Raw genomic sequence first — 14,462 nt, forward strand, 5'->3', positions numbered from 1 at the left:
ATGTCCCAAAACGTCGTTGGCTAGGATGATGAGAGGTTTCCCGTATGCGATGACCCGAAAGTAGGCGCGGAAAGTCAGGTATTCTCCGCCGCGGCCTCTGAGGGAAGTTTCGAGGCATACTGTCTTGGTAGATGAGATACGTCCACCAATGCCATTGAAAGCCATCGTTTCCACATCCTGCAAATCGGTTTCGGAGAACAGAAGGCCTTGGTATGTGTCGGAAATCAGAGACTCGCAGGCCCCTGTGTCTAGTACCACAGGTGCCCAGAGCTGTGCGATGACGGCTAGCGTCCAGCAAGGCTGCGTTTGGGTCTTAGTCTGGCTTTTGAGTACATCGCCTAAATCTACTGAGTAGAAGGCGTTGATAGAAGGCACCGCGATCTCGAAATGGGGCGCGATGTCGTTAATTGTTGCTTCCGTAGCCTTGATCACACTCTCAAAGTGTTCTCTAGTTTTGTTGTTTTGTGGTTTTGTTGTTTTATTCTGGCAAGCAACTTGTTCGATAGCCAGCATGACTATACGCGTCCGTTCGCTCTCTTCGTGTCTTTGGAGACGTGGATGGTCTTTAACGTGCCGAAATTTGGGGTTTCCGCGATGATAATAATAGTCTGAGCGAACGATATTGCCTGTCAGGAGAAATGCCACCAGTTGCAGGTTGGCGTATGCTTCAAAGATAACAGGATCTTCAGAGCTCCACATCAAGAATTTCTCGCACTCGTCGAGCTTTATCCAGGCAAGGAGAATCAAACGAGGGGTACCGTCTTCTCGGACCTTTCGCAGGATTTGATCCTTGTCAGCTTCGGCTGCGGCAGCGATGTAGAGGTGGTGGGAACTCCACGCAACTGCGTAGGGGTCGTTCCCGAGGTGCCCGGCGCCTCGCTTCGGTTCTTTGGCAAAGAAGCTGAGCGCGCGGGGGTTGTTGCCCATCATCAGAGCCACTTGCAGGGTACCCCAGATGATGGCTATGTTGTCCCAGACTCGGTCCCAGCCCTGCGTGGGCGTGCGGGGGTCCTCTTCCTTGGTCACCGTGACCTTGGAAAGAGGTGCGGTCATCAAAATTGTTGATTCCGAGTGCTTGGGTGAATGAAAGAACCCGATGGTGTGGAATCCTTGATTAGCGGCTTCCGTTCTTTCCAGTTCCGAAGCCGAAAAAAGAGTCTCGGTGGTAGTGGACGTCGAGTCCAGCTCCACTATGTACGCCTTCTTCGATTCCTGTTTGGGTTTCCAACCTGAGGGCATGGGTGCTCCATATGGTCCTTTCTTTCCATCTTCAGGATCTTTTCGGTTCGGGTTCTGCCAGCAGAAAACATTCCAATGCTTTTTCTGACAGAATTTGCAGGGTGCCGGTGGTTCCTTGTTGGGGTCCGGAACCATCTTCTGAGGACCATCGTGACCCTTTTTGGGGTTTCCGGTTTTATGCGGAGCCGTCTGCTTAGGGCCTTTGTTGGTTCCGGTCTTTTGTGACTTCTTCTGAGCTTCTGCAGCACCGCTGTAGCAAGGGTCTCATTTTCTGGTGTCATCAGAGCCGAAATAAAGGCGCAGGAAGTCTTTTAATTTGGTCAGGTTCGTGACGTTACAGGATTTGACCATGATTTGGATGTTGCTGGGCAATTGTTCGACTATTAGGTCGAAATGCTGGTCAGCGGGACATTCTATGTTTGCCCGGTCGCCATAAGCGAGGCGCTGGAGATGAGTTTTGTGGTCGATGAACACGAGAAAGCTGCGAAATTCTTTGGGGTTCGCATGGCAGCGCACATATTCGGTTTTGCGCTTGGACTCGGTTAGGGGATCTCGGAACTCTCGAAGCAGTTCCTCTTTCCACCTTTTCCAGGTCCATGAGCGAGTTTCCTGGGCTTCCAGAGTGTAAAACCAAGCGTCAGCAGGGGTTTTCTCGGCTATCATGGCTGGTAGGAGCTGTACCATCCTGGCATCCGACGTTGCGCTAACGTTTTGAAGAAGTTGGACTTTGTTAAGCCATTCTTCAATGTCTTGGTTTCTTCTGCCCATAAACTCGGGTACGTCCTTTGCTTTCAAGGAATCGACCTTGGTGTCGCTGGCCCACGGGGCCGCTGGCACTTGGATTGGAGGCACCGCACCTGAAAAACTTGGTTTGGTACGCTCCCTTGGTGTGTCCGCCGTTTCCCACGGGGTTGCGGACCGTTCTCTTGTAGCTCGTGCTATGGGAGGTTGTTCAGGCAGCGGGCGATGCGCTAGGGCTTCTAAGGCTCATGCGAGGCGCTCATCCGCCGCTGTCTGACGTTCGGAAAGCCTATGAAGCTGTTCCGTAAGGTTTTGAGTTGCCAACTGCATTGCAGCAGTCGAGCGGGCAATGTCTTCTTTTAACGCTGCCACTTCAGAGGCCATTGTGGCCAAGTTAGGGGCTTCCGGTTCGACGGAAGTGGTCCCTGAACGCCTTGGGCATGTTGCGGGAGGGACTTCGACGTCCTCCGCAGGACCCTGACTACGAGTCTGGATCACAGGTGAGCGGCCTCGCGTTGGTGAGCGTTCGACCGGCATCATTCTCGGTTTCGTGAAGTTCTGTCTCTGAAATGAGAGAAAAGGTTTCCGAGTAGCTACCTGAGTGGATCTTGGTTTGCGCAAGAGTTTTGGTACGACCAAATAAGGTTTTCAGCTGAATTTGAGAGGGGAAGGCGGTTCGTCGCGCTTCTCCACCATGTAGCGGATTTTTTGTTGGTAGACTACGGTAAAGATGACTTGGGTCTCCTAGCAGGTTATGTGGGTGGCCATACTAGGAATCATAGTCTCCGAATCCTTTCTTTGGGCGTCGGTAGCGACTTGGGGGCGAGAGGCAAGGAGAGTCGGTTAGTTGTGAACCGAGCAGGATTTAGAGGCTTCGGTACGGGTGATCAGGCCGTTGAAGCGCTCTGTTAGGTTCCTGTTAACCTAAGATTGGAGTTGAGAAGTGAGTTATGGGGATTTTGTGTCGCTACGGCTTCTGCCCCCGACTTATTTTATTGAATACATCCTTTTTATACAAGATTCTTGGATAAACTGTTAAACTAAACTAAACTAATGGGTGTCGCTGCACCGCAACTGATTTATTGGTGGCGGTACCGATCTCTTCCTTTTCTGCACTGGCTCGAGCCTCCACAGGTTGTACGAGGCACGCTGAAATCTAATGCGCCAATTGCCATTCTCCGAACCGGTTTTTTTGGTCGCGGTAACCCAATCGGTGGAGTTGGTCACGCGATTCGTGCTTCCCGCGTCCGATTTGGGCTTACTCGCGATCTCTCGAAGACGTCCTCATCATTACAGTATGCTATTCTCTTATATAGGTCTAGTCTACTATTGTAAGAACCACTAGGGAATATAGGAGCAGCTAAAAAGAAATATACACACATATGGCACAGTGGAATATGCCTATCAGTGATGCCACTTGGAGGGCTATTAGCCTATAACTGCTGTAATAACCTTATGGCATATATTTCTTTGCTCAGCTTAAACCAATTGGTTATTAGATTCTTACTTTAGAGCAAGTAATAACTGGTAATACTCTGATTATTATGTAGTTCCCTAATCACTGATGAGGTATCTGGTTAGATTAAGGTTAGCCATGCAATTAATCACAACATCATGCCACATCCCATTATAACTGCTGATATTATGGACTCAAATCTTTGCAAGTTATATAAATCTTGTAGTGGATTAAAAATGCCTCCTATATATCAGGGTATACATAATATAGTTGATAGAGATATTTCTATAAAATACAAATACTTGCATATCCATATTTGCCTTCTGTCTTATTATATATTGGATCTTCTGTCAAGTGCATTGCATGCACGGTAGGCGGTCCACACAACTCGCACAGATCTGGTACGGATCACGTGAATGTTCCTCAAACGCGTCCAGTCCCGCCGTCGTCATCTTGAGACGTCAGCCTTAACCAGCCTGGCTGATTTGGGTGAGCCTTCCTCAAGGAACAAGCCAACATCCGCATTACAATCCATATCAGCTGGATGGCTTTTGGATTGAGGTGCCATAGGAACGCCAAACTCACAGCAAAATTTGTCTGGCACGCCAAGCACATTTGTTTAGGAAAGGAGCAAACGATGGGGGAGCCGATTAGAGTAGAGGCTGGTCAGTTGACGGTCATGCTAAACTTCAAATACGTATTTAATCTTATAGACCAGTTGGAATACCAGGCGATTTTGCTGTTCGTCTCACACCAGGCAGTAATGCTACATGTATTGCTGATAGGCACGGCTTCGTATGCATCGTGAGTACACAACATTGCGACGGCTGTGTGTGGTGGTGGACCTGCAATCACATATTTACTCTTTCCAGGGTCAAATAGGAGAACTAGTGAACCACTACATCTTCCGGCCGCATGACGCTTCACAGGATCCACTTCGACTTGAACAGGTTCTCGTAACCCTTCCGGAAGTTGAATATGTGGAAAGGCAGGTCAAAGCGCCACGTAGTAAAAGGGGTTGAGAGGACGTGAATTTCCAGCGGCAATAAACCAAATATTTGAGCATAGGTTCCTCTAATTCGGTTATAAGTTCCCTCTGCCGCGTTTCCCTCTGCCTCTCGTACACCGAGGGCCAAGAAGCGGCCCTTTCTTTTTCTTCTTTATTGGTTTCGCGCCTTTCCCTGTCCTTCCCTTGCCGCGTTTGAACGGTGATTTCCCATATCGCGGTGTGGCCAAAACCGCACAACTAACGAAAACTGCAGCCAAGAGCATAACGACTGCTAAATGCTTAGAGGATGTCCAATAATGGAATGCCCCATTCGCTGTTTCAACCATCGGGAATTTAGGGCATTTAGCGATCTGGTAGAACGACCATCTTTTCCTAGTTGGCTGGCCGGAAAATCATGTGATTCACTTGAATCATCACTATGGCAACCCGGCTAACTGAACTTTGCAAGCACCCGCAGGTGGGGAGGCTTGCAAGGCAAACGCGCGGCTCTCATCATTTGGAACAATTCCAGCAGAACAACTACCGCCATGCTCGCCGTTCGGTCACTCCCCCGTGTTGCCAGTGCCGCTACTGGGTAAGAGAGTGGATAAAAGATGCGCATTAGTTTTGGTAGGAGTGCGGGAGCCGCCTGAACAAGAGTGGAAAATTTTCATTCAATGGTGCTCTGGGGAAGAGATGTAGCGTTAGAAATGTTTGGAACATGGCCCTTGTTACTCCGTCGATAGCTGGGGAGTATGGTGCATTCGAACGACCGCTTGCTAACGATGCTGTCGTTGTGACCTTTAGTCAACCGGCGATTTCGTTTGGCGTTCAAACTCGTAACATGGCAACTTTGAAAGAGAGTGAGTGATATGAGAGACTTTGAAGTCTAAGAATATTACTGACCACATTCATCTCTACAGTCTCCGTTCGATTGAAGTCTGTGTCGAACATTGCCAAAATTACAAAGTCAATGAAGATGATTGCCTCTACAAAGGTTACCAAGGCACAGCGGGTGATGGAAACCGCTCGGGTGTACGGTAACTCTGCCACAGGTACGGAACGTTGGGTGGGCTAGATTCCAGTCACAAGCACCTTGTTGGTTATTCATCTAAATACCCGACAACACAGCTCTCTACCAGCATACTGGTACGTCGACCAACGAAGAAAGTGGCAAGCCCTTGGTCGTCGTTGTATCCTCGGATCGTGGATTGTGTGGAGGTATCCACAGTTCATTATCCAAAACCACCCGGAAGTATTTGTCTGCCCATCCCGAGGCTGCGCTAGCAATCTTGGGTCAGAAGGCCAAGGCGCAGCTGCAGCGTGACAGCCGTCAGCAGATTGTTGTGACTTTCGACAGTGTCGCAAAGAACCTGCCTACGTGGACCGAAGCGGCTCTGATTGCGGATGAGATCTTGAAGACGGGAATCGAGTTCGAGACTGCCAATATCATTTACAATAAGTTCAAATCTGTTATTGCATTTGACACCGTCATTGTTCCTGTTCACTCGTACAAAGCGCTTTTGGAGTCTCGTAAGTTTACATTGTTTGGCGGGATTTGTTGTAACAAATTGGAAAGGCAATTTCTCATGTGGTGCGATGCTGTTAGCCAAATTGTCTGCCTACGAGGTGGAAGACCCCGTGCTGAAGAACTACGAGGAGTTTACTTTGGCCAACACCGTTTTCTGGGGTATTGCTGAGGGGAATGCATCCGAAATGGCGGCCAAGCGTACGGCCATGGAGAACGCTACAAAAAATGCTGGTGAGACCCTTTTTTTTTCTATTTCTTGTATTTGCACCGGTTTGATACTAAGAATTGCCGTACTCTTCCAGGCGAGATGATCCAGAAGTTGACTTTGACCTACAACCGCTCTCGTCAAGCTACTATCACAAACGAACTGGTAAGTGGTTTGTGTGCATTCTGCCGCTACCCACATTCTGACATGAGGTTTCCCAAGATTGACATTATCACTGGTGCCATGGCCGTTTAAACCCGGGTAGTGGGATGTATACCTTTATTAAGCATGAATGGTGGGCCTCTAGATCAAATAGACTGTGGTGGTCCATCATGAAGTAACATAACAACTACCTATGAGCCTCTTCTCATTATGACTCCGAGCACATGTAATCGAAACTTCAGTCATCACAAGCGTCGTCTATGTAGTATAGGCTTTGCATGAAAAAGTGGCTCGCGTCGAGCGTCCCTGCGTCACCGACACAAATGACATCTCCAGGTTCCTGTTAAAAGAAGCGTGAAGATTTTGCAGAACCACAACGTGAAGGAAAGGCAAAGACCTTTGGGTATTTTCTTTAGTGGTGGAGTGGTACAATAGGTATGAAACCCGCGATCACAGTCATCACAGAGTATGGTCATGGACTGTGGAAGAGAAATCGATTCGACCTCAGTACGTTGGTCCTTCCCTATTTCAGCGGGTTCTAACCTCGTTGCCCACTTCCTTACACACGACACAGCATTTGCAATCTCGACATTCCCAGTGATAGATCATCACATTTCGCGTTGCCTTGACGGAGAGATGTAAACATGAAGGGTGATCTGATAAATCTAGTGTTACGGCTCGGCTCCACTTGCCCAGGAATCTTCGGGCAATCTTACCACTCAAACTACAATTACTACAGCTCACTAGCTGCTCTGGAAAGCCATAAGCATTCTGATCTTCGGTCCCTCCGCACTGGAGACAAAAAGGACTATGGGATTGGTCAACATGTGTTGGTGACAGCGTCCAGTGGGTAGTGTCGCCACACTGTGCACCTTTTCAATGACGAGCCAGTAGGAACAAGAGCTGCGTCTGACTGGCTACGAGCATCCGTTATGTTCAAAGCGACATTTCCAGTGTTCGTCCTCTGTGTTTCTTGAGTCATCTGGTCCACAAGAGCGGAAGTGGAAAGTTGGGAGTTGGCTTACTCCACACTGGGGCACGTGACTAATAGGTAAATGAGGTACACAGCCCCGGCGGATCCCGCTGCTGACGTCCTCGTCGATTACCTCCGATCCCTCCTTCAAGTTTGTGGGGACTGAGCTTGGGGACCTGAAAGCTCACCACAAACAGTCTGCACCCCTGCACCCTTAATAGATATTTTTTTGAAATAGCAATTTGTGCTTCAGATCTATCAACCCCCTACATCCAGCGACAGTGGACATGGCTTCCGCATCGGACAGCCATCCTCTTTTTTTCAGTAGGTGTATGCAACTGCTTTCTATCTGGTTGTATACCATGCCAATTCTTCCTGTATTGGCATTAGTGGAAGATGACGATGAGAGGAGTGACCAGGAGGAATTGAGCCCAGGAGGATCGAGATCACCAAAATATACCGACGAGCCAGCGTCCTTGTTACAGACTGCTCGAACGCTCGTCGTGTCATTGTTTCTTCCTTACACCGTGTCCATCGATCCATCACCACCTGCGGTACAGCCAAACGCACCACTTGAACGGCGACGAAGTGTGGGTGCAATAGAGTTCAAACGTCAGCGAAAAGCGTCCGAATCTCGAGGCCTACGACCAGATCCTCATTGGTGGCATATCGATACATCTGGATTAGGTAACATTGGGCTACAAAATGCATTGAAATCCATGCAGAGTCGCATGGCCGATCCCATCTGGATTGGATCGCTGGGGGTATCCACGAAAGATTGGTCAGACGAAACTAGAGCTAGCGTACGCTGCAAGCTAAGGAACGAATATAGCAGTGTCCCGGTGTTTCTTGCAGATGATGAAGTTGAAGGGCATTACAATCAATTTTGCAAGCAGGTATGACCAACTGCATCAATGATGAATGATGGAGCGCAGCCGGTACATCACACCTGAGCGTTATTACTGTTGACCAACGTATCTTAACGATGTAATGCGGTGCCTTCACTACACTACACTAATGATCCTTTCCTGAAGGTTCTGTGGAAACCGTTCCATTATCAACTACCTGATTATCCCAAAGGAGAAGCATATGAGGAGCAAGCATGGAAGCACTACATCGCAGTCAACCAAAAGTTTGCCAATGCAATTGCGGAGACTTATCGAATAGGCGATATTGGTTTGTATCGTGTCAAAACTCATCGTCATACCGTTATCTAACCGCGTAACAGTTTGGATCAACGATTACCATCTAATGTTGGTACCGGCAATGGTGCGCCAGCTAGTGCCAGGGGCGATCATTGGCTTCTTTCTTCATATCCCGTTTCCGAGTTCTGAGATATTCCGCTGTCTCCACGGTGAGTGCAACGGCGCCTTAACTCTGGTGGATATCTTAAACATGACTGAGATCTGGTGATAGTTCGAAAGCAGGTGTTGGAAGGAATGCTGGGCGCCGGTAAGCATCTGCACCATTGTGTCCACGTGGCTCTCGTGGGTGTCCTAATGCTTTATCTGCCCTTCAAGACTTGATAGGGTTTCAGGTGCGAGTACGCATACATTAAAATCGACTATATGACAATTGACACGAACGTCGAATATAGACGTATCCCTTCATGCGGCACTTTCTCATGACGTGCACGCGGTTGCTGGCATTGGAATCAACCCCCCGAGGAGTACAACTGGAAGATAGGGTTGTTTCCGTGATGCCTATACCGATAGGTATCAATTTAGATGCGTTGAATGAAAAGAGGTATCGAGCGTCTGCACCACTTCCTTTTACGAACGCCAGCTTAACGTCTACTGCTTCTTAGAAACCATCCCGAAGTTGCGGAAATCCTTGCGTCATTACGAGAAAAATACGATGGGATGAAAGTCCTTATTGGAAGAGACAAAAATGATTACGTGAAAGGGGTCCGCCAAAAAATGCTAGCTTTTGAGCGATTCCTAAAGGATCATCCTGAATGGCAGGGCAAGGTAAGGGAACACAACTTAATCGAAGTGAGGATGATCCTTACAAAACAGGCACCAGGTTGTCTTGATCCAAGTGGTTTTATCCACTACTGAGGCTAATGAGAATGAGTGCCGGGTGTCCGATGTGGTTGCCAGAATAAATTCTCGCTTCGGAAGCATTGAGTATTCGCCCGTTGTCTATTTGCATCAAGATATATCCTTCAGTCACTATTTGGCACTATTGACAGTGTGTACTGCTGTGATATTTCGCTTGATGATATCGGAGCTAATGCTACTGTTTTCTACATATATAGCTAGCCGACGCATGTGTCATTACGTCGCTACGGGATGGAATGAACCTAACGTCACACGAATATGGTACGACCCTTAGCTACTGATCGATCAGCGCAATATTTCCATGACCATATGTTCCCTGTTACATCTAGTTGTATGTCAAGAAGAACATCATGGGCCGCTCGTGATCAGTGAGGTGACTCTACACATGCGCTTGATTCTGATATGACATTGCACTGATATGGACCGTTAGTTTGCTGGAACATATGGAAGCTTTGGTGCTGCTCTCAGGGTTAGTATCATCAGTGGTGTAATAGTGAGATTGTCTGCTCAAAAATTTGTTGCTCATCCACCTACCAGGTGAACCCCTGGGACGTTCGTGAGGTTGCTGACGCCATCAACGACGCATTGACCATGGGCGATGAGGATAAGGCTTTCCGCTGGAAGGTAAGGACAACTCTAATGTGATCGAATATGATAAATATTGAGTTGTTGTTTTTGTTAGGAACTGTACTCCCACGTAGTTGGAAACACTGGTACGTCGATAATTGCGTGCACATCCCACCATGTCTTTAACCTCTTAACTCGGTTAGCACAAACATACGTTGAGACTTTTACCAGCGAGCTTGTGAAAGCGCACGAAGAAGTTGCGCAAACTGTTTCCACCAGTATACCTCCTCTGCCAACAGATCATGTAGTGGCAGAGTACGCGCAAACTCGGAAACGAATCTTTGTATGTAATTTAGAGCGCGCTGATAGTGTATGGAGCCTTGACTAAACAAGTATGTCTTAGTAGTTCTTAGATCAAGATGGAACGATCATGAATTTCAACAAACATTCATCGAGCAATTTGCTATCAAACCGAATCCCTACTGAAAAAGTTGTAAATCTCGTGAAAGCTCTAGCCAATGATCCACGAAATATTGTATATATCATGAGCGGGCGCTGTAAAGCGGAGATGAATGACTTCGCAAGAATACCGAATGTCGGATTGTGGTAAGTATCAATGGCCTGATTACTGATGAGCGGAAATCTGAAGCCGTCGATCATGCAGTGCTGAGAATGGCTGCTTTTTGAAATATGCGAATCGACACAAGTGGGAAACTATGTTACCTGATCACGATTTATCCTGGCGAAAGCAGGTGCTGGAAATCTTCGAGTATTACACAGAGTAAGTTCGTGAGGATGCATTCACGATCTGTCTCCATGCACATAACCTATGTACTAGTCGAACACCAGGCTCTTATATAGAGCAGAAGGAGATAGGCATGGTATGGCATTATGGACACGCGGACATGAGTTTCGGTTCATGGCAGGCAGCCGAATGTCAAAATCATATTGAGCAAGCTCTGACAGCGTCCTATGCGATTCATGCTTTGGCAAAGAAACGCAGCATTGAGGTGATGCCACGAAATGTAAACAAGGGGACCGTGATCCGTAGAGTGCTGGAGCATCACCAAGGGCGTGGCCCATATCATCGTCGGATCAAGCGAGCACAATCAGCAATTTCGGGACAGGCTGTGGATTTGGCAGAGCGATCGCTGGACAAGCGACGCAGCTTTTCTGGAAGTAGCGCACATGACACCGACACAGAGAATACACAGGAACAAGGGGATGGTCATGTCGAAGACGGACATGGAGGAGAGACCGACAGCCAAGATGTGGCCCTGGCGCTGCCCACTCGCGAACGCGTAGACTTCATATTTTGTGTTGGCGATGATCGAGCGGACGAGTATATGTTTGAGTACCTGAGGCGGCTTGAGCTTCACTCGCACAAGAAGGAACTTGCCCGCGGCGGTGATCTGTCTGGTGATCTCTTTGGGGGTTTGGATGACATTCGAAGCATTGGGTCCTCGACTTTCCCTTCTCCAGCGTATCTCTCTGCGCCTTTCTTTTCAGACTTTAGCGAGCACAGAGTGGCCCAAAGTCCGTCCGAGCTACCGGTTTCCAACATATCCTTCAATGAATCCTCTCTTAGTGCGGATCTGCAAGGTAAAAGTGGGATGGACGCCCAAACGGAGGAAGAACAGGCGTTTGAGGACGGATTGTCTGGCTTGAGCCATTCACAATCTCTCTCTGGTCACACAAGCTTTACGGACGCATTTCCTACCATGTCCGACATGTCCTCTCTACCCTTTTCCCTTGAAATGCCATCGCATCGAGGGGTTACGAGCCCTCAGGCTTTACCTCTCAATTCATACACCACTCGACGGCGCCGCTGCGTGATAACAGCAACAGTAGGAAAAAAGAGCAGTGCGGCAAAGTGGTTCTTGACTGGACCGCAAGAGGTTCTTGGCTTGCTAGAACGGTTATTGGAGTGTGGCAAGGCCAAAGGGGGGAGGAGCACGGTGCCGGAAGGGGGAAGAGAGCTGCAGTCAGTGTGAGTTTTGTCTGTTGCGCGTTTTGTGACCTTGCATTTCGTACCTAGTGGGTCTGCTAGTGGCCAAGATGGTGATCCCATTTGATTTTGTATTATGTTATGTATATCCTGATATGTGAGCTCGGAGAAGATGTATTTTGAAAACACGGACCCATATCTGCGTGTGGAGTTGTATTGTGTTTGGAAGTATTCACACTTCCTCCTGTTTTAATCCACACATGCTGCAAACAAATCTACCGATCAAAAAATACAAGAAGTAGGCTACTGACGACCGTCACTCTCCCCTCCTTGTCCCTTGACTAGTGAATAATTTCGCTCAGTAGAGCCTTGTCCGGGTTGAGCGCCTCAAAGAGATCGAAATCAAAAAACTTTTCATTAAACCACGGATACTTTGAATCGACGCCCTCCTTTGCCGCATTGTCTTTCATGAGCCGTTGAGCCATCTTGTCAATCGCAATGACGCTCAGAACTGTTTGTATGTACGCGTCAATCAGGTCGTCAACCCCGATACCGAGTTGATTAAAGTCTTTGCGGTCCATGAGGAGGAGACGTTGGGCTTCTGTTGTCCATTCATCGTCGACTTTGACGGAAAGATTGGTGCCAAGCATTTCCCAGGATGTTACTGATAACAATCGAGAATAAGGATGTGTTCAACCACGCGGTATAAATAATATTGGTTCTTACCATTGGGATCATCTTCCAAATGTCTCAACAAGGGCTTTCGGGCCCTCCGAGCATAGCATGCGACAGGCTTGAAACCACAGGCATTGGCTGTGACCATCATGCGGAGATCGCTGACAAAGGTATGGTTCTTTTTATTTGGGATGGTTCCAACATGGTAGAACCTTCCGGCTCGGGTGACACTGCTCCAAGATGCATTGCCGACGAGGGACTGAACAATAAACTTGTCGTAAAAGTGGTCCGTTTCCATAAAGGCCTCCAGTTCCTTTTTGTTGGTTATAGTGTAGACGCCTTGACCTATAACAGAATGGGACCTGGCAATTAGATGGATGGAATTAAAGAGGGTGGGTTGATGATTTTCCTTCACCTGCATTTGAGTAGGGGACTTTGATGACGGCGTGTCCGCCCATACTATCCAGCCAAAGCGGTATTTCGCTCTTTGATACATTGCGAATAGTTTCTGGCATGCGGACGGCGAGCCCGGTCCCAGCCAACTCAGAGTTGAGGAAATCATACGCGCGAGCGGCCATCATCTTGTTTCGGCCGCCAGCAAGACAGGACACGACCTATTGCTCGTGTCAGCTTGTGCATATTAGCCCAAAATTCAGATACAGGAGGGCTCACACTGTTGAGGACGATGGTTTTCGCATTGATAGGGAAGCGATTCCAGGGTTTTTGCGTTACATAGCGGAAGCACGCGCGGATTGGATGCCATTCTGGTGGAAAGAATTACGAGGGATTAATGGACTTTTGACCATGTACACCAAACGCATGCTTAAAGCTTGCCTTTTTTGTCATCGCGAATGTACATAATGCCATCTTCCCATTTGACTGGAGGATCTGGGTCCTCCAAATAGTATTCTGCGATCCAGACGCGTTCCCCAGTTGACTCTGCCATGACAGCAGCATATCCGCTTGCTTCCATCATGTTTTTGTCACAGACGACAGCGAGGTCTCCTAGAGATTTGTCTGCTTGCAGAATCAATTCTTTGAAAGTGAGGTCGATTACGACGCCGTAACCGCCGTGCTCTTCAGGGTCGGACAAAAGTGGCATGGATTTCTGACCGGACGGGCATGAATTCGTTTCAACAATGATCATTTGCCGGTGCCCGCTTGCGGTTGTTACGTTAAACAAGTCTGAGCCGGCCCATAGAAAATACTTTGGCTTGTATGCAAGGAGCTCTTTGAGAGCGGCAATGTTGACTTGGGGATTGAGATGGGTATATCGAGCTAGAATGCGCTCGTTGCCGAGGGTAAAGAATGAAGCGACGAGAGGATGAATGTTTGCGTTGAGGACTCGAGGATAAAAGTGGCGCTCTGGTTCAAAGTCGCCTGTATTTACAGGACGGGCGTCGAGGCCTGTTTTCTTCTTTTTTGGTTTTGGGGGTTCGGCCCCAGGAACTATTTTTCCATTTACCTCTTCAGAATCGGATACGATGCTTGAAGAGCTGTTTGGAGGGCTTGGAGACTTGCTTCCGTTTACCGGGGGAGCGACTTCAGAAAAGCTGAATTCCCCAGCGTCCATGGAAGGAGATGCGAGCGGCGACCGTTCCATTATCGTTCAGTGTCGTGAAAAGTGCTGAAATGCCGGGGGGAAAAGACGAGAGCCAGAAGAATGGGGGCTTTAAAAACACAAAATGCCAGAGCGATAAACAACACCAAAGGGAAGGGAGGGGGGGGACAAGCGCTTTGGAAACGCGTCCAACCGACCTGTACACGTGTTTGACGCGTCGTTGGTTTTTGGGCTCTCCATTCAATTGGACTTGGCATTTGAAGAGTTTTGGGGAGGGAGGTTTTCAGCTGTCAACGATACGCCATTTGCAAAGAGTTTATGTTATGGACAAAACAGTTCATCGACAACCAGTG

The 14,462-nt window shown here is 48.3% G+C and overlaps 4 protein-coding genes across 4 annotated transcripts; 3 read left to right on the forward strand and 1 right to left on the reverse strand.

The window, feature by feature from the left end:
* Positions 1 to 3,921: 3,921 nt before the first annotated feature.
* On the forward strand, positions 3,922 to 4,520 carry SPPG_09509 (uncharacterized protein). Its single transcript, XM_016757679.1, has 3 exons — positions 3,922 to 4,101; positions 4,167 to 4,240; positions 4,309 to 4,520. The coding sequence occupies exons 1-3, from the start codon at positions 3,981 to 3,983 to the stop codon at positions 4,456 to 4,458; spliced, it is 345 nt and encodes a 114-aa protein (XP_016604667.1). The 5' UTR covers positions 3,922 to 3,980; the 3' UTR covers positions 4,459 to 4,520.
* A 232-nt stretch (positions 4,521 to 4,752) lies between these two features.
* On the forward strand, positions 4,753 to 6,656 carry SPPG_07841 (ATP synthase F1, gamma subunit). Its single transcript, XM_016755993.1, has 8 exons — positions 4,753 to 4,798; positions 4,894 to 5,019; positions 5,232 to 5,287; positions 5,348 to 5,479; positions 5,556 to 5,957; positions 6,034 to 6,186; positions 6,258 to 6,325; positions 6,383 to 6,656. The coding sequence occupies exons 2-8, from the start codon at positions 4,973 to 4,975 to the stop codon at positions 6,413 to 6,415; spliced, it is 891 nt and encodes a 296-aa protein (XP_016604668.1). The 5' UTR covers positions 4,753 to 4,798; positions 4,894 to 4,972; the 3' UTR covers positions 6,416 to 6,656.
* A 771-nt stretch (positions 6,657 to 7,427) lies between these two features.
* SPPG_07842 (trehalose-phosphatase) lies at positions 7,428 to 12,083 on the forward strand. The gene is made up of 18 exons (XM_016755994.1): positions 7,428 to 7,619; positions 7,686 to 8,191; positions 8,330 to 8,471; positions 8,524 to 8,649; positions 8,712 to 8,747; positions 8,816 to 8,832; positions 8,893 to 9,041; positions 9,103 to 9,265; positions 9,321 to 9,488; positions 9,556 to 9,619; positions 9,688 to 9,731; positions 9,789 to 9,827; positions 9,896 to 9,982; positions 10,041 to 10,071; positions 10,129 to 10,268; positions 10,332 to 10,531; positions 10,590 to 10,706; positions 10,764 to 12,083. Exons 1-18 carry the CDS (start codon positions 7,583 to 7,585, stop codon positions 11,917 to 11,919), a joined length of 3,222 nt encoding a protein of 1,073 aa, XP_016604669.1. The 5' UTR covers positions 7,428 to 7,582; the 3' UTR covers positions 11,920 to 12,083.
* On the reverse strand, positions 11,992 to 14,244 carry SPPG_07843 (uncharacterized protein). Its single transcript, XM_016755995.1, has 5 exons — positions 13,383 to 14,244; positions 13,221 to 13,312; positions 12,964 to 13,162; positions 12,600 to 12,893; positions 11,992 to 12,537 (listed from the first exon to the last, which is right to left on the reverse strand). The coding sequence occupies exons 1-5, from the start codon at positions 14,149 to 14,151 to the stop codon at positions 12,215 to 12,217; spliced, it is 1,677 nt and encodes a 558-aa protein (XP_016604670.1). The 5' UTR covers positions 14,152 to 14,244; the 3' UTR covers positions 11,992 to 12,214.
* Between the last annotated feature and the right edge of the window lie 218 nt (positions 14,245 to 14,462).

The sequence above is a fragment of the Spizellomyces punctatus genome (genome assembly GCF_000182565.1).
Source record: "Spizellomyces punctatus DAOM BR117 chromosome Unknown supercont1.18, whole genome shotgun sequence".
Lineage (NCBI taxonomy): Eukaryota > Fungi > Chytridiomycota > Chytridiomycetes > Spizellomycetales > Spizellomycetaceae > Spizellomyces > Spizellomyces punctatus.